The sequence below is a fragment of the Onthophagus taurus genome, chromosome 3 (genome assembly GCF_036711975.1).
Source record: "Onthophagus taurus isolate NC chromosome 3, IU_Otau_3.0, whole genome shotgun sequence".
Lineage (NCBI taxonomy): Eukaryota > Metazoa > Arthropoda > Insecta > Coleoptera > Scarabaeidae > Onthophagus > Onthophagus taurus.
In genome coordinates, this window is record NC_091968.1 from 22,908,271 (window position 1) to 22,935,600 (window position 27,330).

General features: G+C 31.5%; 1 protein-coding gene across 1 annotated transcript in view; it reads right to left on the reverse strand.

Moving 5' to 3' along the window:
• LOC111419003 (uncharacterized) overlaps positions 1-27,330 on the reverse strand; it is a 55,029-nt gene that overhangs the window by 2,662 nt on the left and 25,037 nt on the right. The window contains exons 5-8 of the mRNA XM_071195299.1: positions 22,431-27,205; positions 13,632-17,688; positions 5,210-8,290; positions 5,081-5,155 (exon numbers count right to left, since the gene is read on the reverse strand). Of these exons, the coding sequence (XP_071051400.1) occupies positions 5,081-5,155; positions 5,210-8,290; positions 13,632-17,688; positions 22,431-27,205 (11,988 nt within the window). The remainder of the gene's footprint in view (positions 1-5,080; positions 5,156-5,209; positions 8,291-13,631; positions 17,689-22,430; positions 27,206-27,330) is intronic.

Here is a 27,330-nt window from a genome sequence, read left to right on the forward strand (position 1 = left end):
TATCTATCTCAATATTGACGTATCTAAAAGCAATAATGCAAGAGAGCAATATTGTTAAGAATAAAATTTGCTACAACTTCTGTTCTAAAAGTGCTTTTGGAACATGCTTCGATTCCTAAGCGTTACCTTTAATAACTTGAAAAAGCAACAAATTCATCAAATTTTCATATTTTCGCATCTATCTCAATATTGACGCATCTAAGAGCAAAAGTGCAATAGAGCAATATTGTTAAGAATAAAATTTGCTACAACTTTTATTCTAAAAGTTTTTTTGTAACATGCTTCGATTCCTAAGCGTTACCTTTAATTACTTGAAAAAGCAATAAATTCATCAAATTTTCATATTTTTCTCAATATTGACGCATCTAATAGCAAAAGCGCAAGACAGCAATATTGTTAACAATAAAATTTGCCACAACTTTTGTGCTAAAAGTTCTTTTGTAATATGCTTCGATTCCTAAGCGTTACCTTTAATAACTTGAAAAAGCAATAAATTCATCAAATTTTCATATTTTCGTATCTATCTCAATATTGACGTATCTAAAAGCAATAATGCAAGAGAGCAATATTGTTAAGAATAAAATTTGCTACAACTTTTGTTCTAAAAGTTCTTTTGTAGCATGCTTCGATTCCTAAGCGTTACCTTTAATAACTTGAAAAAGCAACAAATTCATCAAATTTTCATATTTTCGCATCTATCTCAATATTGACGCATCTAAGAGCAAAAGTGCAATAGAGCAATATTGTTAAGAATAAAATTTGCTACAACTTTTATTCTAAAAGTTTTTTTGTAACATGCTTCGATTCCTAAGCGTTACCTTTAATAACTTGAAAAAGCAATAAATTCATCAAATTTTCATATTTTCGTATCTATCTCAATATTGACGTATCTTAGATCAAAAGTGCAAGAGAGCAATATTGTTATGAACAAAATTTGCTACAACTTTTGTTTTAAAAGTTCTTTTATAAAATGCTTCGATTCCTAAGCGTTACCTTTAATTACTTGAAAAAGCAATAAATTCATCAAATTTTCATATTTTTCTCAATATTGACGCATTTAATAGCAAAAGTGCAAGAGAGCAATATTATTAACAATAAAATTTGCTACAACTTTTGTGCTAAAAGTTCTTTTGTAATATGCTTCGATTCCTAAGCGTTACCTTTAATAACTTGAAAAAGCAACAAATTCATCAAATTTTCATATTTTCGTATCTATCTCAATATTGACGCATCTAAGAGCAAAAGTGCAAGAGAGCAATATTGTTATGAACAAAATTTGCTACAACTTTTGTTCTAAAAGTTCTTTTATAAAATGCTTCGATTCCTAAGCGTTACCTTTAATAACTTGAAAAAGCAATAAATTCATCAAATTTTCATATTTTCGTATCTATCTCAATATTGACGTATCTTAGATCAAAAGTGCAAGAGAGCAATATTGTTATGAATAAAATTTGCTACAACTTTTGTTCTAAAAGTTCTTTTGTAAAATGCTCCGATTCACGAGTGATACCTTCAATCAACAAATTGATCAAATTCTCATTTTTTCGTATTTTTCTCGATATTGACGCATCTATGAGCAAAAGTGCAAGAGAGCAATATTGTTCAGAATAAAATTTGCTACAACTATTGTTCAAAAAGTTTTTTTATAACATGCTCCGATTCCTGAGTGATACCTTCAATTACTTAAAAAAGCAACAAATTAATCAAATTCTTATATTTTCGTATTTTTCTCGATATTGACGCATCTAAAAGCAATAATGCAAGAGAGCAATATTGTTAAGAATAAAATTTGCTACATCTTTTGTTCTAGAAGTTCTTTTGTAATATGCTTCGATTCCTAAGCGTTACCTTTAATAACTTGAAAAAGCAATAAATTCATCAAATTTTCATATTTTCGTAACTATCTCGATATTGACGCATCTAAGAGCAAAAGTGCAAGAGAGCAATATTGTTAAGAATAAAATTTGCTACAACTTTTATTGTAAAAGTTTTCTTGTAATACGCTCCGATTCGTAAGCGTCATATTTAATATCTTGAAAAAGAAACAAATTTTCATATTTTTGTATTTTGCTTGATATTGACCCATTTAAGAGCAAAAGTGTAAGAAAGCAATATTATTAGGAATAAAATTTGCTACAACTTTTATTTTAAAAGTTTTTCGTAACATCCTTCGATTCCAAAGTGTTACCATTAACAACTTGCCAATAGGTTAGATCCCGAAAAACAGTAATCTTAATCAAACATTCCACAAGGCAACTTTGTAGTTTGTTGTCTTCAGGTATGCGCAATTTTTTAAAATACAACCATCCGTGTATAATTCATAACTTATATACAGGATATATTATTTTAAGCGATTTTTCTAATAAAAAATCAATATTATATACTATAATGTTTGGATGCGGAAGATATGGGACATCCTGTATATGTATTTCTGACTTTGTATTTAAACCTACCGATTTTTTATCATTGATTCTACCGACATTTGGTCGGCATAGGTTGGCAACGCTGGTTACGTCGGGCGTACCTCAGGGCAGTCATCTTGGACCAATTTTATTCTTAGTTTATATTAACGATATTAATGAGTGTTTTCGCCACTCCAATTTTTTGCTTTACGTACACTTTTTTCCAGGATTAGTTCCATATCAGACAGCTTGATGCTTAAGGAGGATCTTGAACGTCTGCAAGACTATTGCTTCAAAAACTATTTGTTTCTGAATTATGATATGTAAGTGCTATGATATGTATGCTTCTAAACGTGTAGGTTTTATTATTGGTGTATCTCGTTCCTTTACCAATATACGAAGTATCGTTTCCTTGTATACGGCGTACGTCGGTAGCGTTTTGCTTCATTCCATGGTGCTCTTGCGGGATGTTCGCCTTAATGTAATGTCTTATACCACACGAATAATGCCTCTTTTCAAGCTACCTGCTTCTAAATCTACTGCATACACCAATTCACCAATGCCACGTCTATTGCACTTCTACAATACTTATTGTAATAATTTTGACGTTATGTTTTGAGTTTGAGTATTTGTCATTAATTTAATTTAATTTTGTTATTAACTCAGTTTGTAGGGTAAAACGCCAGTAATTGACCGTTGGTCAGTGTTTGACCGTTTTTGTAAAAAAATGTAAAAAATAAGGTTCCAAGGAATATCTAAAAAAAAATAAATCTGTCCACACATAGCCACCAGTCTCTTCTCCACTTCCTACTACGCAAAAAGTCTAGGACGATACCGTTCTTGAGTTCTTGTTGTTTAATTTGCGCTAACTACCGGCCTATTCACACCGTGCTAAAAATGGTAATTTTTATGTTTAGATATTCACCTAAACAAGGTCGTACTATTCCGCCGTTTTTGCATGTATCGTGTTTTTTTTTGTTTGCCAGTGATCTAATAATGTTTTCTATTGGTTGTATCAAAAAATTACTGCTTTAATTAATTATTTGTGAAAATAAAGGCGGTCAAAGACTAGTAGTTCTAAATTTAATTAAAAATTAGTGTTTGACCAAACGGTCAAATACTAGACGAATTGGTTGTTGTATAATCCCACAAGTATATATATTTGATTAAAAAAATGGAAAAATGTGTAATACCTCTTTTTAAAACTTATATCTTCCTGTTTAAATTGTTTAGTATTTGTATTGTTTAAATATGCGGTCAATTACTGATTCTTCTTTTGGTCATTTATAGGACATTTTATAAATATTTAAGCCTAATATAAATATAAGTGTAAATGTTTGGTTCTTTTCTATTTTTTAAACCTTTTTTATAACAATAAAAGTAATTGAACACACTTAAGCAGTAATCAATCTGTAAAATTAAAAGGATAAAAGGTTGGTCAAACACTGACTCTTATAGTGGTCAATTATTATCAAAAATGGAAAATCTATATGGAAAATTTAGCAAATATGACTCCAATGCAATTTGAAAATGGGACCACCAGCATTTTTAAATTCTGATGAAGAAACACTACTGGTTGAATGGTTGTTTCATTCAGCAGTCCTGTTACAAAAACCCAGTTGAAAAACATAAAATTTGGGTGAAAAGTTAAGTCAACAACATTTTACTCCATTTAAAGAGTCAAAAAATATAAACATTTTTTTGTGAACAAAATAGTATGGAAAAATAATGAAAATGAATATTATATTAAGAATCGGTCAAACATTTACGGTTTTAAGGTCAAAGACTAGATATTATTGGCCAAATAATGTAATCAAAGTGGTCAAACACTAAATGCGAAATACAGTTATTCATTTTAATTTTAAAAAAATATTACTTTATGATGTTATATTTTATATGTAGGGTAAGTAACTTTAAATGAATCAGATGTGTATTTGATCATATTTTGATCATTTTATGTAAAGGCAGAGGGATCTACAAGAAAAATAATATGACTCGGTCAAACACTGACATTAAAATATCCTTAACAGGTCAAACACTGGTGCGTTTACCCTATTTTGATTTTTCTTTTTATTATTGCAGATTTTTTTTTTTTTATTGTTCTAATTGTTTCTAGTGGATACTTAATTGGGGTTTTCCCTGTATGTATCCCGAATATAAATAAATAAATATTAAAAAGTACTAGCTGTTCAATAGCATGGTCTGACTTCGTAACGGCTCTTTTATTCACCCCTACATTAATAAAATTCACCTGTGTAATTCCCAAAAATCTGATAGTACGATGTTCGACGGCGATAGTGCTATTTTTTTTATATAGGGTGAATAAAAGAGCACTTACGAAGTTAGAGCAAGTTAATTTGACCACGTTAATGAACGCTTTTTAATATATTTAGCAATTATTAGATTTTTGACGGCTGCCATAGTTAACAAGAGACGAGGTTTTTTATGACGGTAAAAAATCCTTTACATAATCGGAGGAAAATTTATTTATCGCTATTTTTCAATTGATTGACCTTTGGAATCAATATTTACGTCGAATTTTCTGTAGCTTTGTTGCTTACAAATTAGAACGTGTAAAACCGACTTTACTGTATACCGGGTGATCTCGCTAATATGGGTTTCACGCCATTTCTTGGTATTACACCGATTTTAGGTTTATTTTAAAATTGTATACTTACGTTTATCATATGTCTCATATTCATGACTTTGTGTTCTCTCATCTTGTTGGATAAAATAATCCCCATCTCGTTCATCTAAAATAAAGATTAATATAAAAAAAAATAAATTAATTTATTAACACCCAATACCTTTGTTATCATAACTTTCATAATCAAGATCGTTTTCATTAGCATCTTCTTCATGCAAATCATCATCGTATTCATCCCCATTCAAATCATCATCATATTCTTTCTCATTAACCTCCACACTTTCCAAATACTTATCGCCATCACCACCATCCGGTTTTCTTATATCCATTTTCGTTTTAGATTTCCACGGACTCGGAGCAACGTTAAGACTTTGCGCATCATAGAGATAATCTTCATTAATACCTGGTTTTTGATTTTGAGAAATTTGATCAGATGAAAGTTGATTGTATTCGGGGTAGTTTTTCGTTGGAGAGTAATCGTCATTTTCGTTGAATGTTTTATCGTAATCTTCGGTAGGGATTGGATCGAGATATTGTTCTTTGTATTCTGGGTCGATTTCGTTGTTATCTTCTTGATTAATCAATTCATCTGGTTTTGTTACAGCTTTTGATAATATGTTTGAGTGAGATTGATGGGATTCTGGAGAACCAGATAATGTTTGTTGTTGATTTTGATCATTATTGTAGTCGTTATTTTCTTGTGGGTAATCATTTTTATTATTTTCATTTATTGTATTCACATAATTCATTTCAGGATCACTTAAATCTTCAGGATTAATATTTTCATCACCTGGATTATTATTATTATGATAATCATCAGATATACTCGTATTATCATCTGGATAATTACTTTGAAGATCAATTGACTCATCAGGATTAATATTTTCAGCATCAGGGTAATTATTTAGACCTTGTGGATAATCATCTTTAATATTATTTAGATAATCATAATCAGATTCTTCAGTCATAGATATTGAATTCATGTTATCATCTGGGTAATTAATTTGAGGATCAATTTGGTCATCCACATTAATATTTTCATTATCTGGGTAATTATTAAGATCTTGTGGATAAGCATGTTCATTATTATTAAGATAATCATCATCAAATTCATCACCATTATTTATTATACTCGTATTATCATCTGGATAATTACTTTGAGGATCAATTGACTCATCAGAATCAATATTTCCTCCATCAGAATAATTATTTAGATCTTGTGGATAACCATCTTCATTATTATTAAGATAATCATCATCAGATTCATCACCATTATTTATTATACCATTTGGATAGTTAATTTGAGGATTAATTGGATCCTCAGGATTAATATTTTCATCATCAGCATCAATATTTCCTCCATCAGAATAATTATTTAGATCTTGTGGATAACCATCTTCATTATTATTAAGATAATCATCATCAGATTCATCACCATTATTTATTATACCATTTGGATAATTAATTTGAGAATTAATTGGATCCTCAGGATTAATATTCTCATCATCAGAATCAATATTTCCTCCATCAGAATAATTATTTAGATCTTGTGGATAACCATCTTCATTATTATTAAGATAATCATCATCAGATTCATCACCATTACTTATGACACCAACATTATCATCTGGATAATTAATTTGAGGATTAATTGGATCCTCAGGATTAATATTTTCATCATCAGCATCAATATTTCCTCCATCAGAATAATTATTTAGATCTTGTGGATAACCGTCTTCATTATTATTAAGATAATCATCATCAGATTCATCACCATTATTTATGACACCAACATTATCATCTGGATAATCAATTTGAGGATTCATTGGATCTTCAGGATTAATATTTTCATCATCTGCATCAATATTTCCTCCATCAGAATAATTATTTAGATCTTGTGGATAACCATTTTCATTATTATTAAGATAATCATCATCAGATTCATCACCATTATTTATTATACCATTTGGATAATTAATTTCAGGATCAATTGATTCATTGGGATTGATATTTTCATCATCAGAGTAATTATTTAGATCTTGCTGATAACTATCTTCATTATTATCAAGATAATCATCAGATTCTTCAGTCATAGTTATAGAACCCATATTATTATTTGGATTATTAATTTCTGGATAATCATATCCGGCATCAGGATAATTAATTTGAGGTTGAATTGATTCGCCTGGATCATATTCATTACTTCCAGGTTGTTTTGGTCTTGTCAAAATTTCCGAAAGTACTTTCGATTGCGATTCTAGAGATTCTGGTACACCAATCGATACTTTTTGTGGATCTTCATTATGATCATAAACAGCCGAAGATTTTCCATCTTCTGGATTATTATCAAGATAATCATCATCAGATTCTTCAGCCGTAGTTATAGAACCCATATTATTATTTGGATTATTAATTTCTGGATCAATTGGATACTCTAGATAATCATATTCGGCATCAGGATAATCAATTTGAGGTTGAATTGATTCACCTGGATCATATTCATTACTTCCGGGTTGTTTCGGTCTTGTCAAAATTTCCGAAAGTACTTTGGATTGTGATTCTAGAGATTCTGGTACCCCAATCGATACTTTTTGTGGATTTTCATTATAATCATAAACAGCCGAAGATTTCCCATCTTCTGGATTATTATCAAGATAATCATCATCAGATTCTTCAGTCATAGTTATAGAACTCATATTATTATTTGGATTATTAATTTCTGGATAATCATATCCGGCATAATCACCACCAGATTCATCAATTTGAGGTTGAATTGATTCGCCTGGAGATTTTTCTAGATCTTTATTTTGATTTCCCAAATATTCGTTATCGCCATACTCTTGACTGTACTCCTCTTCGCTATAATATTGACCTTGGTACAAATTAAAATTATTTTCTTCTTGGTCGTAATAATAATAACTAGGGACGAATACTTTATGGCCATGTTCGGGTTCGATTACTTTAAATTCTTGCGACGACGGATCAATTTTATGTAATTGGCCGTATTCGTCGTATTGATAATAAATCGTTTCGTAATGATAATTATAGTTGTATTGAATATCTTCTTTGTAGGTGTATTCCAAAGAAATTTTTTTGTAATCTTCATCTTCATCAAAAAATTCCCCATCCTCATCGTCAATCTCATAAACGTAGGTGTTATATTCTTGATAGTGCTCTTCGAGATGGTGCTCATCTATTGACTGGTAATACTCGGTTTCGTACGGAATACTTTCAGTGATTACTAAAACAAAATTGAATCAAAACTGGTGATGGAACGGACAGTGATTTTGGGAAAAGCCGAATATTAGCCGGTTATCCGGCCATTATGGTTATAATTTCTGGTACATTTCTGCAACATTGTTACGATATTTGAATAAAAATGAAATTAATAAGAAAGGTGATAAGATATGTCAACTTATTTGGATCCAAGATACAAAATGAACTTTTTTAATGCTGACGAAGTAACTTTAAAATTAATTTTATAGCGAATTTTGAAAATTATCGACAAAAATTGGAACATCGAAAATTTTATCAAAATTTCAAATATTGCTTTCTCAAAAACTAAAAGTTATTTTTCAAAACGGGTTGGTTCATTGGAAAAAGCACACTTTTATTAGCATTTAAGGAAATTTTCATACTCATATTCCAAGAAATCGATTTTTTACCAATTACTAAAACTTAATCGGCGAAAATTGCGAAATTCAAAAAAATTGTCGATTATTTCAAAAATTTATTTCTCAAGAACTAAAAGTGATTTTTCAAAACGCCTTTTTGCATTAAAAAGAGGGTACCTTAATTAATAATTGGTGATATTTCCACAAGGATCCTTCAAGGAATTAATTTTATAGCGAATTTTGAAAGTTATCGATGAAAATTGCAACATCGAAAATTTTATCAAAACTTCAAATATTGTTTTCTCAAAAACTAAAAGTTATTTTTCAAAACGTGTTGGTTCATTGGAAAGAGTACACCTTTATTAATATTTTGGGAAATTTTCATACTCATATTCCAAGAAATCGATTTTATACGAATTCTTAAAACTTAATCGGCGAAAATTGCAAAATTCGAAAAAATTGTCGATCTTTTAAAAAATTATTTCTCAAGAACTGAAAGTGATTTTTCAAAACGGCTTTTTGCATTAAAAAGAGGATACTTTAATTAATAATTGGTGATATTTCCACAAGGATCCTTCAAGAAATTAATTTTATAGCAAATTTTGAAAATTATCGACGAAAATTGCAACATCGTAAATTTTACCAAAACTTCAAATATTGTTTTCTCAAAAACTAAAAATTATTTTTCAAAACGGGTTGGTTCATTGGAAAGAGGACACTCTTATTAACACTTTGGGAAAGTTTCATACTCATATTCCAAGAACTGGATTTTATAAGAATTTTTAAACTTAATCGGCGAGAATTGCAAAATTCGACAAAATTGTCGATTATTTCAAAAATTTATTTCTCAAAAACTGAAAGTGATTTTTCAAAACGCCTTTTTGCATCAAAAAGAGGATATTTTAATTAATAATTGGTGATATTTCCACAAGGATCCTTCAAGAAATTAATTTTATAGCGAATTTTGAAAATTATCGAGGAAAATTGCAACAGCGAAATTTTATCAAAACTTCAAATATTGTTTTCTCAAAAACTAAAAATTATTTTTCAAAACGGGTTGGTTCATTGGAAAGAGGACAGTCTTATTAACACTTTGAGAAATTTTCAAACTCATATTCCAAGAAATGGATTTTATACGAATTTTTAAAACTTAATCGGCGAGAATTGCAAAATTCGAAAAAATTGTCGATTATTTCAAAAATGTATTTCTCAAAAACTAAAAGCGATTTTTCAAAACGGCTTTTTGCATTAAAAAGATGATACTTTAATTAATAATTGGTGATATTTCCACAAGGATCCTTTAAGAAATTAATTTTATAGCGAATTTTGAAAATTATCGAGGAAAATTGCAACATCGAAATTTTATCAAAACTTCAAATATTGTTTCTCAAAAACTAAAAATTATTTTTCAAAACGGGTTGGTTCATTGGAAAGAGGACACTTTTATTAACACATTGAAAAATTTTCATACTCATTATAGAGTATATTTATTTGAAACTCTATATTAATTAATCGTATATAAAATATTAAAAATTAAAATGGAGTATTTGATAGTCTGTTTTATGTGTGTCTATCTATTTATTTATTATTTTATAACTATAACAAAATCGCCATGGGAAAATACATTCTGCTGATATAACAACCCATGGTGATATAACATTATGTTTATATACAGTGTGTCCGTAAAGTAACGGATATAGGCGATAAAATCATTATAAATGGTTTATGGAAAAATCGCTGAAACGGGTCTAAAGATTTAAATTTTTTGCAATTGTGTGGTGCAGATTTTAAATTTCTTCCGCCATTTTTAAATGAGTTATGACGTCATCGATATTTTTTTCAAATGGCAATCCCCCATTTTTATTATGGAATGTGAAAGAGGATTTTTTCTGAATCTAGTACACTCAATATTACTATTGGCTACATAAGAAAATTTTCGAGAAAAATTACTTTAAAGTTTAACTGCTTCAGGTTTGTTGACATGAAAAAAATAGCAGTAGCATGAGTAACTATGGTAAAAAATTATTTTAAACAATTTCCTAAGCGTCAAAAACTGAGTTAGTATGCAGTTGACCTCTTTAATACAACATATCCTGATCGCCAACTTATTGGCCAAAGTATGGTGAGCCTAGCTGTGACTAAATTTAAAAAGGATGGGCATCTCTCGAAGCATTTCTTGGAGTCTGGCCTACTAAATGTTTCAGGAGAAGTTCAATAAACCGTGGTTTTGACTGGCTAAGAAAATCCTCATGTTACTGTGAGGAGTATTGGGTTTAATTTGGACATTAGTAAATCAACGGTTCACAAAATTGTAAAACCCGCAAACTATCATTCCCATAAAGTAAACCTCATTCACGAGCAATGAATCGCAATTTTTGCAATAACAATTTTGCAACGATGACGAAGACTTTGTCAAAAACATAATTTTTTCCAAGGAAGGGACATTTACATTGAGTGGATAAGCAAATAGAAAAAGTTGTCGGTATTGCGCTACCCAAAATCCAATTTAGCCAACAAAGTCAAATATCCGCAAAAGATTTGAGAAACCTAACTGGAAAGAGATGTTTAAATTTTTTCAAAACGGTGTCATTCCTTCCATCCTGATAATGTTGACCCAACTCAATTCTAATGGCAGTTGTTCCAACAAGATGGCGCGCCACCACACTTCAAGAAGCTTTACTAAATCAGTTTTTGACACTCAGAGAATTGTTTAAAATAATTGGTTACCATAGTTATTTTTGCTATTTTTATCATTTATACAAATTTGAAGTAATTAAACTTTAAAGTAATTTTTCTTGAAAATTTTCTTATGTAACCAATATTAATATTGACTGTAATAAAAATGGGGGATTGACATTGGAAAAAATTATCGATGACGTCATAACTCGTTTAAAAATGAAAATGAAAAAATTTGAAATTTACACCAAAAAAACACAAAAAATTTAAATCTTTAGACCCGTTTCAGGGATTTTTCCATAAACTGTTTATTATGATTTTATAGCCTATATCCGTTACTTTACGGACACGCTGTATAAAAATAATTAGAGTGCGTGATGCGCTACTATTATTTCAAGAAATCGATTTTATACGAATTATTAAAACTTAATCGGCGAAATTTTCAAAATTCGAAAAAATTGTCGTTTATTTCAGAAATTTACTTCTCAAAAACTAAAAGTGACTTTTCAAAACGGCTTTTTGCATTAAAAAGAGGATACTTTAATTAATAATTGGTGATATTTCCACAAGGATCCTTCAAGAAATTAATTTTATAGCAAATTTTGAAAATTATCGACGAAAATTGCAACATCGTAAATTTTACCAAAACTTCAAATATTGTTTTCTCAAAAACTAAAAATTATTTTTCAAAACGGGTTGGTTCATTGGAAAGAGGACACTCTTATTAACACTTTGGGAAAGTTTCATACTCATATTCCAAGAACTGGATTTTATAAGAATTTTTAAACTTAATCGGCGAGAATTGCAAAATTCGACAAAATTGTCGATTATTTCAAAAATTTATTTCTCAAAAACTGAAAGTGATTTTTCAAAACGCCTTTTTGCATCAAAAAGAGGATATTTTAATTAATAATTGGTGATATTTCCACAAGGATCCTTTAAGAAATTAATTTTATAGCGAATTTTGAAAGTTATCGATGAAAATTGTAACATCGAAAATTTTATCAAAACTTCAAATATTGTTTTCTCAAAAATTAAAAATTATTTTTCAAAACGGGTTGGTTCATTGGAAAGAGGACACTCTTATTAACACTTTGGGAAATTTTCATACTCATATTCCAAGAACTGGATTTTATAAGAATTTTTAAAACTTAATAGGCGAAAATTGCAAAATTCGAAAAAAATTGTCGATTATTTCAAAAATTTTTTTCTCAAGAACTAAAAGTGATTTTTCAAAACGCCTTTTTGCATTAAAAAGAGGATACTTTAATTAATAATTGGTGATATTTCCACAAGGATCCTTCAAGAAATTAATTTTATAGCAAATTTTGAAAGTTATCGATGAAAATTGCAAAATCGAAAATTTTATCAAAACTTCAAATATTGTTTTCTCAAAAACTAAAAATTATTTTTCAAAACGGGTTGGTTCATTGGAAAGAGGGCACTTTTATTAACATTTTGGGAAAGTTTCATACTCATATTCCAAGAAATCGATTTTATACGAATTTTTAAAACTTAATCGGCGAAAATTGCAAAATTCGAAAAAAATGTCGATTATTTCAAAAATTTATTTCTCAAGAATTAAAAGTGATTTTTCAAAACGCCTTGTTGCATCAAAAAGAGGATACTTTAATTAATAATTGGTGATATTTTCACAAGGATCCTTCAAGAAATTAATTTTATAGCGAATTTTGAAAGTTATCGATGAAAATTGCAACATCGAAAATTTTATCAACACTTCAAATATTGTTTTCTCAAAAACTAAAAATTATTTTTCAAAACGTGTTGGTTCATTGGAAAGAGCACACTTTTATTAACATTTTGGGAAATTTTCATACTCATATTCCAAGAAATCGATTTTATACGAATTTTTGAAACTTAATCGGCGAAAATTGCAAAATTCGAAAAAAATTTCGATCATTTCAAAAATTTATTTCTCAAGAACTAAAGGTGATTTTTCAAAATGGCTTCTTGCATTAAAAAGAGGATACTTTAATTAATAATTGGTGATATTTCCACAAGTATCCTTCAAGAAATTAATTTTATAGCGAATTTTGAAAGTTATCGACGAAAATTGCAACATTTTATCAAAACTTCAAATATTGTTTTCTCAAAAACTAAAAGTTATGTTTCAAAACGTGTTGGTTCATTGGAAAGAGCACACTTTTATTAAGATTTTGGGAAATTTTCATACTCATATTCCAAGAAATTTTTTAAAATTAAAAAAAATGGCGGGATAGGCCGGATATCCGTTCCACCACTAATAAAAACTAAATAAAAAAATTTCTTTACCTTCCATCGGTGGTGTTTGAGTTTTAAAAACGGTGACGATTCCAGGTGGGAGAGGTGGAGGTCTCGTAACTGGCGGTAATTTCAAATTTAATTCCGAGTTGTGTTTAATTTTTTGAGCATCTCTTTTCAAATCAATCCGGAAAATTTCGAACTCGGTTCCGTGATTAATTTGCAACCAATAAGCATTGATCGAATCCGACGATAGATTCCTCAACATCTCAACAATTTTATCATCCTTCAAATCCAAACGAACATCTCCTTCGGGGTACTTAATAATAACAACAGGAAATCCATTCCCTTGCGGCTCAAACCCCAAAATATCCTTATTCGATTGCTCGATTAACCCCCCTAATTCCTGAACGTTGTTAAAATCAACCCGAAAACCAAGAATATTCCCATCCGTATCGGGAATTTCAATCAACGAATACGGTAGTGAAAGATCGACGTTATCAGAAATATTCCTCAACGTTTTTAACGTTTCTATATTATTTATATCGATGGTTAATGGGGGAATTCGATTTTTACTCGGTAAGTTTGTGTATTTTATATGGGTAAAAACCAAGGGATATTGCCCGTGCGGGGGTAAAACGCGAATCGGACACCGATAAACCGGCTGATTCAATTGGAAATTCACGAAAACCTCGGATATTTGATAAAACATTTTTAAATCGTGAAGTTCGGTTTGGACCAAGGCGATGTCGCGTTGTTTTCGGGCCATCTCCTCAAACTCAGCTTCATAATCTTGATTCAAATCTCTTTTTACGCGTCTACTTCGTCTGCGTCGCTTTGTTTCTGGTGGTGAGGTTGTTGTTGGAGGTGGGGATGAATTTTCTAATGTTGTTTCTAATATACTTCTTTCGGAGGATGAATCATTTTCGTTGCTTGAGGATGATTCATCATCTTTGATAGTTGTTGATTCTTCGATGTTTCTTTCGGAAACTTCTTTTTCTTCTTCAATACTTCGATTTGATTCGGTTGATTCATCAGATCTTTCTACGTTATCTGTTGTTTCGTTTTCATTTGATCTTTCTTCGCCGCTTGATTCTTCATTATCAGTTCTTTCTTTATTTTCATTGCTTATATCTTCACTTTCTTCGCCATCTTCTTCGTTTGATCTTTCTTTACCACTTGATTCTTCATTATCAGTTCTTTCTTTATTTTCATTACTTACATCTCCGCTTTCTTCCTCATCTTCTTCACTTGATCTTCTTTTACCACTTGATTCTTCATCATCACTTCTTTCTTTATTTTCATTGCTTACATCTCCGCTTTCTTCCTCATCTTCTTCACTTGATCTTTTTTTACCACTTGATTCTTCATCATCACTTCTTTCTTTATTTTCATTACTTACATCTCCGCTTTCTTCTTCATCTTCATTATTTGATCTTTCTTCATCGCTTGATCCTTCATGATCAGTTCTTTCTTTATTTTCATCTCCGCTTTCTTCTTCATCTTCTTCATTTGATCTTTCTTTACCGCTAGATTCTTCTTCAATGATATCAATTTCGTTATCTTCTCCAGAATCAAATTCTTCAAAACCACTTTCTATTATTTCTTCTGATTCAAACCCACTTTCTACATCTTCCCCGGATTCGGCTTCATTTTCAATGTCTTCTTCTAAATCAAACCCACTTTCAATCTCTTCTTCATCCGCATCTCTTTTTTTGCCACTCCATTCTTCGTCATCGTCTATTTCTTCCGATTCACCAGATTCAAAACCGCTTTCAACATCTTCTTCTGATTCAATTTCTTCGTCTAATTCAAATCCACTTTCTATTTCTTCTCCAGATTCATCATCATCATCGTTTTCTTCTTCATCTTCTATAGCTGATGACTCATAATCATCGTCTTCTTCATTATCTATAGCTGATGACTCATAATCATCGTCTTCTTCTTCATCATCTATAGCTGATGACTCATAATCATCGTCTTCTTCTTCTTCATCGTCTATAGCTGATGACTCATAATCATAGTCTTCTTCTTCATCTTCACCGTCTCTAGCTAATGCCTCATAATAATCGTTTTCTTCATCAATTGATTCGTAATTATCATCAAAATCATCATAAATTGATGTGTCTGAATCTGATATCTCTCTTTTTTTTAACAAATTGGAGTAATCACCAATCATAAACCAGTCGTCGTCGTCATCTTCGTCGTAATCATCATCATCTTCGTAATAATCATCATCATCTTCGTAATAATCATCATCATCTTCGTAATAATCATCATTATCTTCGTAATAATTGTTATCAACCTCGTTTTTAAGATCATCTTCGTAATAATCATCATCATCTTCGTAATAATTGTTATCAACCTCGTTTTTAAGATCATCTTTGTAATAATCATCATCATAAACATCCTCTTTGTAGTCATCATCATCATAGTCATCAATTTCGCTTTCCTCATCTTCATCATAATCAAAAGAAACGATATCATACTCTTCATAATCGTCTTCATAGTTATCATACTCATCTTCAAAGTAATCATTTCCGCTTTCCTCCTTATTTTCATCATCAAAAATGTTAAATTCATAATCACCACTTGCTTTATATTTATCTTTAATATATTTAAGAATGTCGTTAGATATCGAATCAGAGCTTACATACATTTCTGGTTCCTTATTATCATAATTTGGATAATTTTGATAATTTGGATACGTATAATAAGAATTATAAAGGTTATATACCGGATTTTGTGAATAAGGATATTGATTATATTGTTGATAATATGGATATTGATTATATTGTTGGTAAAAAGGATATTGTGGATACTGATTATATTGTTGATAATAAGGATATTGATTATATTGTTGATAATAAGGATATTGATTATATTGTTGATAATAAGGATATTGGGGATAATTATTATTAATTTGATTATTATCACTATAATACAAATTACTTAAATTACTAGAAACTTTAGTCCTTGGAGGTTCAGTTAGTTCCTGAACTTCTTGAGTAACACTTTTTTGTGTTAAATCCCCATAAAAAGTTTCTTCAAGCTCAGGAGGAACAAAATCATCGCCATTTAACCCCCGCCTATTTTGTTTGATAAAACTATAATCATTCACATCATAAAGTGGGTTATCATTATCATCAAAATTCATATAAACCTTATTATCATCATTTTCATAATCATTTTCTTCATAAACATCCTCATAATCATCATCAAAATCATATTCTTCCAAAATTTCAACATCATCTAATCCTTCTTTGTAATTATCATAATAATCAAAATCATTTTTATCATAATCATCATCATAACCACTTCCATACTCATCAAATTCATCTAAATTAATTGAAGATGGTTGCAACCAAGGTTGAAAATCACCTTTCTCATCTTCCTCCTCAACATTAGGGATCATAACTCCAGGAATTAAAGGAATCCAAACCGGCATAACAACGCCCCTTTTATCTCTAAGCTCAATTTCTGTTAAACTATCATCAAAAAATTTCGATAACTTCACCAACTTATTAATTACATGTTTGTTGTGAGTGTCTAAAATTAACGCGACATTATCAGGAGTTATTGCTTTAATAACTGGGTAACGATGTCTGAATGGTACAATTTTAATTGGAGATCTTTTCGTTAAAATTTGCAAACTTTCCAAAACTTTATCATCATTAAAATCTAAATAGACATGAATTTTTTCGCGTTTTCGAATAAAAAACGTAATCGTTGTAGCGTTGGTGTTATCGTTAGATCCAACTCTTTCTAATTCTCTAAGGGTTTGTTCATCATTGGGGTTAATCGTGATTGCGTACTGATTAATATCTCTTTGGACCATAATACTAAGGAGAGGTGCTCTTCCATAAGCGGGAATTACAATAATCGGGTCGATTTTAATTTGGCTTAGTGCGCTTAGGGGTTCTAAACAGTTCATGTTCATGTTTATCCGGATTTTTTGACGATTAATGTTTCTGAAGTGGAGTTTTGGTATTGATGATGCCGAAACGGTTTTTGATGCTTCCAATGCTGAGTAAATTACGTTTCCATCGTTTGGATTTAAAGTTGCGTTAAGATTTTTTGGGGCTAATCTCCAAGGGATTGAATAAATCTGAGGAAAAAATTAAGGTACGATTCAAAATTTGGTAATATTAAAATGTTAATAGATATAAAGGTGTTTTTTAACTTGTCTATGATCGATTTATCTCTTATTTTCATTGGAAAATATTAATTATTCTTGAAAATAAAAACGATATAACCTCAAAAAAATTGCTTATGGTGGTTGTCAATTTGATAGTACCAACTTAAGAAAAAATAAAGGTACTAAATTATATTATATTTATAAAAATAATTATAAATAAATAATTAATTATTTAAAAAAAATAAATTAATATTTAACATTCCCTTCTAATGGCAATTTATCAATTTTAAAATAATTTAACGTATTCTAATTTTCAAGGTTGGTAATAACAACAGAAATGTCATAGTAAATTGGTTTTCAAAAAGGTTGTCTTTTTACTGTGATTACGTCAGTACGGGAGGCTTTTTATCGAGGAAATGTTTTGGTTGGAGTCTTCATTGATATTTTGTCGGCATATGATAATGTAAACATAATTTTATTAAGAAAACTTCGTCGTGATGGATGCCCTTCTGCGTCAATTATTGATCAGCTAAAGCATGATCCCAACGTGGAGTTAAAACAGTCGTGTTTGCAAACGATGTAGTTCTGATGAGGCGGTTGAAGTCATGAATGATGCATTGAATGTGACAGCAAACTTTTTTGAGGCGTCTGGCACCGAATAAGTCCAAAGCAATGTTTTTTTAGTCACAGGAGGAGATCTGAGCCCATTCTCTTAATAAAGCTAAGGGGTGAAAATATCACAATGACTGTGAACATGGTATACTTGGACGTGCATTAGAATGCAAAATTATCATGGAAGGAACATATGAACTATATTATAAATAGTTGTCAGAAGATCCTTAATGTACTGAAGTCTCTTTTATCAACTAAATGGTGATGTGGTCCACTGATTTCACAGAAAAAGCACTACTTCCCGCATAAAAGGTTACACAAAATAATATGGACCTTGCCAAATGGACAAACTACAAATCAGATCGATCATATTTTCAAGACAAGGATCCTATGTACTTGACTGCAAAAGCTGTAATGGAGCGAATATTGATTCTGATCATTATCTGGTGGCAGGAACCATTAGAGCTCGAATATCTAATGCAAACAAAGGCGAGGGCGATGATAATAAGGTATAACGTCGAAAAACAGAAAAACCTAGAAACATCAGAAGCATTCATAACCGGGGTAGAGTAACGAATAAACCGGGCAAGCAAGGAGGAAATTGGACCTGTGGGAGTCGATACTGCCTGGACACTTTTAAAGAGAACACTTGCTGAATAGGCAGAAAAAGTGCTGGGACAAAGGAAAGACGAAACGATTGGTTCGACAAAAACAGAAACAGATTAAAGACGCTGATGGAACACTGATTACTGAAAAGAGTGAGATAGTGAGAAGATGGCGGAACCACTTAACACATTGCTCCACTCTGACAGTTAACAACAAGAATACGCGCAGCCAAATACAAATCAAGGCAATCACCCACCTTCAGTTCGATTATTATAAACATTTCGAAAAAAATTTTATTAGAAAGATCGCTTCATAATCATGTATTCTACAACCGTATAATGCTCTGATGCGGAAGATACGGGACACGCTGTATACGAAGAGTGTATAAATAATGGCGTATGCGGACGATATAGTGATTATAGTGAAGATCGCAGCATAAAAAATGCCGCATTAAATATAGGGCTGGTCATAAACTATCCCAAATCTAAGTGTATGTGTACATCACGCCGACACAGAATCATACAAGGACATATAAAGATTGAAGATGAGCTATTGGAGGTGGTAAAATATTTCCAAGACAGTCAAAACGACAAAACCAAGGAAATAAAGAAAAGAATATTCATGGCGAACAGATACTATTTTGCCCTATCCTCACAGCTAAGGTCGCGAAATCTGTCTAGGTAGACAAAATGTAAACTATACAAAACATCGATTGTATGTTTGATCGCACAATAAATACTAAATACTAAAAACGAGAGGAAGAAGCACTTAAGGTGTTAGTAAGGGAGGTGCTACATACTATGATTGGCGGAATAAGCGAACACGGACTATGGAGAAGGATACAACGACATGGACGTGGTTAATAGCTTGAGATGGGTGGGTCATGTGATAAGAATGGAGGAAGATAAACCCACAAAAATAGCAATATTGAACAGAGCGGTCGGAACCATCGGCCAGGGAGACCGAAACTGGATCAAAAACTAATGGGAATAAAAGCATGGCGAAGAAGAGCGAGAGACAGGGAAGACAGGAATGATATTCTGATGCAAGCCAGGGCCCACCTAGGGCTGTAGATTCAGAGAAGAAGAAAAAGATATCTACAATTAATTGCATGAGAGTGAGACCTGGCATGTATAGTATTGGTATGGTGGTATCTCCAAATTGCAGTTGCGGAGAAATTTGTGATTTTAATCACATTATTTTGGCTTATGAGACTTATGAGTTGCACAAGAAGTAGAAGAGGTTCCAAGGGGTATGGACTCAGCATAGAAAAGCGTAAAATGATAGGTGCGCCATAAAGAACGTCGAACAACTTACGAAAGTATAGTCCTGATAAGAATAATTGGCGCTTATACTACCATGTCGAATGCAGCATTGCAAGTACTTTAGGATATGCCACCAATAGATCTATATATCAAGAAGAGATTGAGCCAGAACGTGGACGAGACCAAGGACATTATTGAAAGAGAGTGGAACAAAGATGGGATAGTACCAGAGATGTGGCGAGATGGACGAAGAGGTTCGTGCCCGTTTTATATGTGTGGTTGAGTCGAGATTAGGGCGAGGCGAACTATTACGTGAGCCAGTTTATGGGGGGACACGGATGCTTCAGTGCTTCAAGTTCAGGAGAGTCTCCGATGACCGATGTATATACTGTGATAAAGAGGACGACGTAGAACATACGTTCTTTCAGTGTAGCAGGTGGGAAGACCTTCGAATGGATATGGAGAGGAAAGTGGGAAGAAGCTTGACTCCAGAAAATTGCGTGCAGACGATGATAAAAAGCGAAACGAATTCGGTAGCAGTACAGAAATACATAAGAGAAGTTGTTAGTACAAAGGAGAAAGAGGAAAGACGCGACTAATACATAGAAAAGAGAAGCCGCCTGTGCGATGGTGAAAACCCGCGAGGGTAAGTTCTGAGCAGGAGAAAGGCAGAGAAAAAGGGGCTGTCATTAAATTCACACTCCCGGCCGAAGAACAATATCTACTTCTTATAACAACTTTAAACCGCCAACAGTAAGTTGGGGTGCATAACACATTTTCCCCACACCAGCGCTAGAAAAAGGGTAGCAAGAAAGATTCATTCCTCTCTTTCGGAAGTTCTTTGCATTTGAGTTTTGGAAATTTATTTTACCAAAGGACTATCTAATTTGAATATAAACTGATACAAGAAAATTTGTGACTGGTGACTTGACTAAGCGATATTTTATCGTTTTTAGAGATTTTCATGCTATCTGGTAGGTAAATGTGTAACTTATCTTAGAAAAAATGCAGAATACCGAAATACCTAAAATACTATTTGTTTTTAAGGATTTAAAGGATGTCCGATTTGCATCATACGTCTAAGAACCGACTTAGATACGACACTTAGATACACCAAGAAATTGGTGTTTATGTCTTTTATTTTATATACAATTTAAGTTTAACTAGTTTTGGCCCTTGGCCAACTTCAGAGACTCTACAAATAGATTAACTTTAATAATTAACTTTAAGTTGTCAATGTCAACTTTAATTTTATTATTATATCTTCATAAAATAACTTTTAAAATGAGTCCAAATATGATGCATTTATCTCAAAAATCCAAAATTTCGAACTTCAACTTTTAATTTTGACATATTTGTCAACTTCATAAAAAATCCTTTAAAATGAGTCCAAACTCGACATATTTAACTTTAATATTAATGGAAATACAATCACTTCCGGTTTGAAACGTCAACGTTAATTTTGACATATTTGTCATCTTCATTAAAAAACCTTTAAAATGAGTCTAAATTGATGACGTACTTATCTCAAAAAACAAAAAAGTTAGAATAAAAAGCATTAAATCCTAAGTTAGCAACAATGAAGATAGCAATTTAATTTTTAAATATTAATACCAACCTTAATTTTTTAATTTTTTTTTTTATTATATTTTTGTTTTTGTGACAAATATTAAGACATTTTATAAAATTAAGAATATGTCAAAATGACATTGACATTTCAAACCGGAAGTTGCTTATATCTCGAGTAATATTGGAATTAAACGTATCTTGTTTGGATTCATTTTAAAGAATTTTTCACAACGATTACAAATATGTCAAAATTGACGTTGACATTTTTAACCGGAAGTTAACCATAACTTTATTAATATTGAAGATAAATATGTCGTGTTTGTACTCATTTTAAAGGATTTTTAATGAACATTACAAATATGTCAAAATTGAGGTTGACATTTTAAACCTGAAGTTAGTTATCATATAATAGAAGTTTTATAACTGAAGTAATCTAGTGTTAGTCACTTTTCTTTTTATTTTTAACGTATTACTACGTATTTTACTTGTAACATTTCGTTCTTAATTCCATTTTACAACTATTTAAACTTAAATTTTGTAAATTAGTAACTAATAACTGTCTATTCTGAGAAGTCTTATATTTTTAGAGAGGTGAAAACGAAAATTCCGTTTTTCTCAACATTATTAATTTGTCTAAATAACAATAAAAATAATACTTACATAATATTCAAGATGTCCATTTGGTGGTCGGATTGAAATTCTGCTAGGATAAACATTTCGAATCGATAAAGTTATAAGTTGATGAACGATTCTTTGATTTGCCGGTTGATATTTAAATAAGAAAACGGTTTTAGTTCTTGTATCCAAAACATTCGCTTGGGCCACCATCGTATTAGTTTGTGTTTCCTTCGATATCTTAATTAATCCATCCAAAACGATGTGATCCATAAAATCTAATTGCAACTTAAGTAAATGGAACTCAACGTCCATAACGGTTAAATATAAATAATCGGGTATCTGCATTAACGGCGTTTGTTGCACGGGGCAATTTTCGGAAATTGTTTCTAAATAATTTAAAACTTTTCGATTTGTTAAAACAATATCGAGGTTTTCGATGATAATTTCAACGGGATTTAAAATATTCGTTTCGATTACTTCGTCCAATAAATTTCTGAGATCTCCCATAAATTCCTCATCATTACTGTTAATAATGATGGGTTGGAAAGGATTATTTTGAGTTGGAATCGTTAAAATCGTAACTGGTTTATTCCCCAAAGTGCTTGAAATCTTGATAGGTTTAAACGGCTTGCTCGTGTATTCTTGAAGACTTCTCAATTTCTCAACGGTTGAATCATTTTGCAAATTAATCCGGATTTCAATTGGGTAACCATCAAAGTGGTGTAAATTAAAGAATGAATAAGGCGGTGGGATTTTTTCTTTCGATAATGTTATTAGGGTGTCATAAACGATTTTTACACTTCGATCTAAAACGATTATTTCCGTTAAATCTTCGTAGGTTTTTACCATAAATGCTATGATTGATTTATGATCTAATTGTGTCGCAACAATTTTCGATCCGGGATTCGCTTTATCTTCTAAATCAAATCTGATAACAACGGTTACTTTTAATTCATCCGGAATGTAAAGTAAGACCCCTAATTTTATTTTAGGCGTTTTCTTACTGCGTTCTAATAAATTATTAAAAACTTCGGGTTGGGACACGTCGAAGATATAAGTGTCGGTTCTCCCATTATCCGATTCTATTGGTAAAGTTAAAGTTGTTAATAACCCGGCGTTTAAAACCGGGAAGTTTTTCATTGCATCTCGAGGAAGTTGAATTGTACTCGATAATTTGTTTAAAGCTTTCGTTACTTCCGATTGGCTTATATCTAAGATAAAAATTTCTTTTTCTCGACGAACGTTGATGAATTTAATTTCTAAAGGAAACGTCGCTGAAGTGTTGTGAAGCTTATTTAAGGTGTTTATAACTTCGTTATTACCCATGTCTAAAATAATTTGCAAATTATCTTTGTATGGGTCTAAAATTGTGAATGAAATAAACGGAACGTTCCCAAACGGATTTGGAACCTCCACCGGTCTAATAAAACTCGGCGTTTTTAATTTCAACTTTTTAACCGTTAATAATTGTTCTTCATCTTTCATGTTGAGTTTAATTAATTTAACGAAATCGCGTTTATTAATCGTGAAGAGATGCGTCGATTCTTGCAGTTTAGTTTTCGCGGAAATCTCCAAAAGCTCATCGACGACTTCTTTATTCATCAAATCTAAAATAACGATTTCGCGAATTCCCACTTTCTCATCGGTTAATTGCATATGAATTAACGATCCGGGATCTGGGATGTATTCGACGCGAAACGCGATGTCTTTTAATCGATTCAATGATTTCTCATCATTGGTGGATAAATAAATTTCTTTTAATTCGCCCGAAGAATTTTTTAATATTATTTTAACCCTCGAGTGAAACACGTCGGATTTCGCCGCCTCCTCGAACAGCGTTTCAACGACTTCCGGTTCGTTTAAATTGAAATGCAACATCACGGTGTGTCCGAGGATATCGACGAAACAAATTATTAATTGATCTTCGTCTTTATCGATAGGGTCGAACCAAGTGTTGCTGATATTTTCGTCGGGTGTTTCGTTTAATTCGATCATATTTCTATCTTGCTCTATTTCTTCGGGGTTTTTTGTGTATTTATCGTCTTGGTAATTTTTTGGTTTGCTCGGTTCGATTTGTGGGGAAGGATTTTTGGGTAATTCTTTCGCTGTGATTACAGCAATCGTTTCGATTATTCTTATATCGGTTAAATCGAGGTGAACCACAACGAATTTCCCATCGACGATGAAATCGACGAGAATCGCATCAGGATTTTCTGGGTCATCTAATCGTTGTAGCGTTTCAATTACGTTATTATCAGAAATGTCTAAAATTAATTGGCCGTATAATCCATCTTCAATTTCAATTGTAAGTATTAATAGGTTATTTTTTTGTATCGGGGGAGACATGTAAATCAAAAATCCTGATTGGAGCTCCTTAATGATGGTTTGCATTGCTAAGGGGTCGTTTAAATTGAATTTAAATCCGCCGTTGATTTCGTCATCTCCGATTAAATGCATTAAATGTACTTTTGATTTTATATCGATGATTTGGTGTAATCGATTAATTAATCCAATAACTGGGCCGTGATTCGGGTCCAACGCGATCAATTTTGATTCCCCCTCAGGTTTTATTTGGATTATAATCAAAGAATTCGGATCCGGCTGGATTAAAAGAGCCCCGCAAATTTGTTTCAACCTCTTTATAGTAACACTAAATTGCAAATCATAATAAATCGTAATTGGTTTATTCGTCAAAGGCGATAAAATATGAAAAGCAGTTCCCGGAGTCCTCCTAGTACATTTCCCCGGGATTCTCAACAACTCATTAACCACACTCCATTTAGTCACATCGCATTTAACAATTAACGTTTGAGAATTCATCTTATTAATAGGAATCAAAAGTTGTTTGGGATATTTACTCGGAATATTTGCAAGCAAAGTTTGAGGGAGTTGCGACTTCAATCCGAGTTCTTGAAGGCGATTTTTCACCAAATTATCCGAAAAATCCAAATATAACTTCTTTTTATTTCCATGACTATCGTGGAGATTAAGAAAACTACTATGATGATTCGAATATCCCGCTAATTGGATCAAAGCATCCACGATCTTCTCGTTATTCGTGTCTAAAATAACACACCTCGATCTCCCTTGCTCATCATCCACGCTTACTATTAAATAAGGATACCCAAATTTCCCACTAGGGATTTCTAAAACCTCCAAATTCGTTGGTGTAAAAACATTTAATTGTTCCACAATATTCAAAGTTCTTAAATCGTCCATATCGATTTTTTTAACTCGTTTAACTCCGTTTTTATCAGGAATTGTAACCGTTACAACCCCACAATTTTCCGATTTCACATCCGGCAATTTCAACAACTCCTCCCTAACCCCCGGATTATTCATGTTAATAATATGAGGGGGATAAATTAAAACCCCATAACCCGAATTAACATCCCCAACGATTATTTCCGAGTTTATGGCGGTCGTTAAAACCGTATGGACCACCTGATCGTTGTCACCATCGATGCTAACGATGTAATTTTCGTAAGCTGGGCCGTTAAAAATGGCTTTCGGCGCGGTTTTAGGAGCTGAATAAGTAATTTCTTTTAAAACTTTAACAGTTTCGGGTCTTAATGTATCTAAAGTTACCCTATACAAAGTATTTTCGGAATCTTTTAAATTCAAAGTGACTAAATTCCCGAGATTCGTAGCTGGTACTCTTGATGAAGGTATTTTTTTGGTTAATTGAATCAATTCTCTTTTCGTTTTGGGATCGTCCTTCTTTAAAAATACAATCGTGTTTTCGCCGGTTCTACTATTCAAAATAATCTTTATTGCGTCTAAATTATTAGGGTCGTTTAATGATAGAATTGTATTTCTACTTTGTGGGTCTTCTTGATCGATACAAACCGTTGTTTTTGTTAATTCTTCTTTTTTTTGTGTAAGCTCATCGTTATTTTGTGTTGTAATACTTCTTTTTGTAATCTTTAAACTTTTTATGTTTACCTTTTTTAAATCACCTGAGTCTAAACCGCGTTTAACTCTTTTTACTAATTTTCTTTTTAAAATGGCACGTTTTCTTCTTGGCTTAATTTGAAGATTTTCACTCGAAATTTGACGTTTTCTTCTTGCTGGAACTGTTGTGGGTGAAATTGTAGTTTCCCCAGGATTTGTAACTTCATCTTTAGATGTTGCAGATTCCGTTGCTGAATCATCACTTCTTACACTTTCATTTTCAACTTCTTTAATGGTTGTTAATCCTTCAGTTGTTGTAGTAGTTTCTTCTGCACTTCTTTCTTCGCCAGATGAGTCTTCTTCATTTTCTGGGCTTGATTCATCATCACCACGTTCTTCATTTCCATTTTCTTTGTTATTTTCTTCTTCTCCAGATGATTCATTATCATTTCTTTCTTCTCCAGATCCTTCATTATCATTTCTTTCTTCTCCAGATCCTTCATTATCATTTCTTTCTTCCCCACTTTCTTTGTTTTCGCCATTTTGTTCTGTTTCATCCTCAATACTTTTTTCTTCTCCAGATCCTTTATTATCATTTCTCTCTTCCCCACTTTCTTTGTTCTCTCCATTTTGTTCTGTTTCATCCTCAATACTTTTTTCTTCACCAGATCCTTCATCATCACCTCTTTCTTCTTCCACAGATTCATCACCCTCAGCTGTTCTTTCTTCTCCCGATTCTTCATCTTGAACATTTCTTTCCATATGACCACTTTGATCTTCTTCATTTACGTTTCCTTCTTCTTCACCTGATTCTCCATCTCCATCAGTTTCTTCAACATCAACATTTTGTTCTTCTCCAGATTCTATGTCATTAGAAATTTGGTCTTCTCCTGATTGTTCGTCGTCTTCTTTATTTTCTTCATCTATAATAAAAATAAATTAATATAAGTATGATAAAAGCTATTAGATCATGAATTCCATTTTCTAACTCAATATTCCTTACATATAATTACATTGAATATAAGCAAATCAAGTAGAACATATGTAA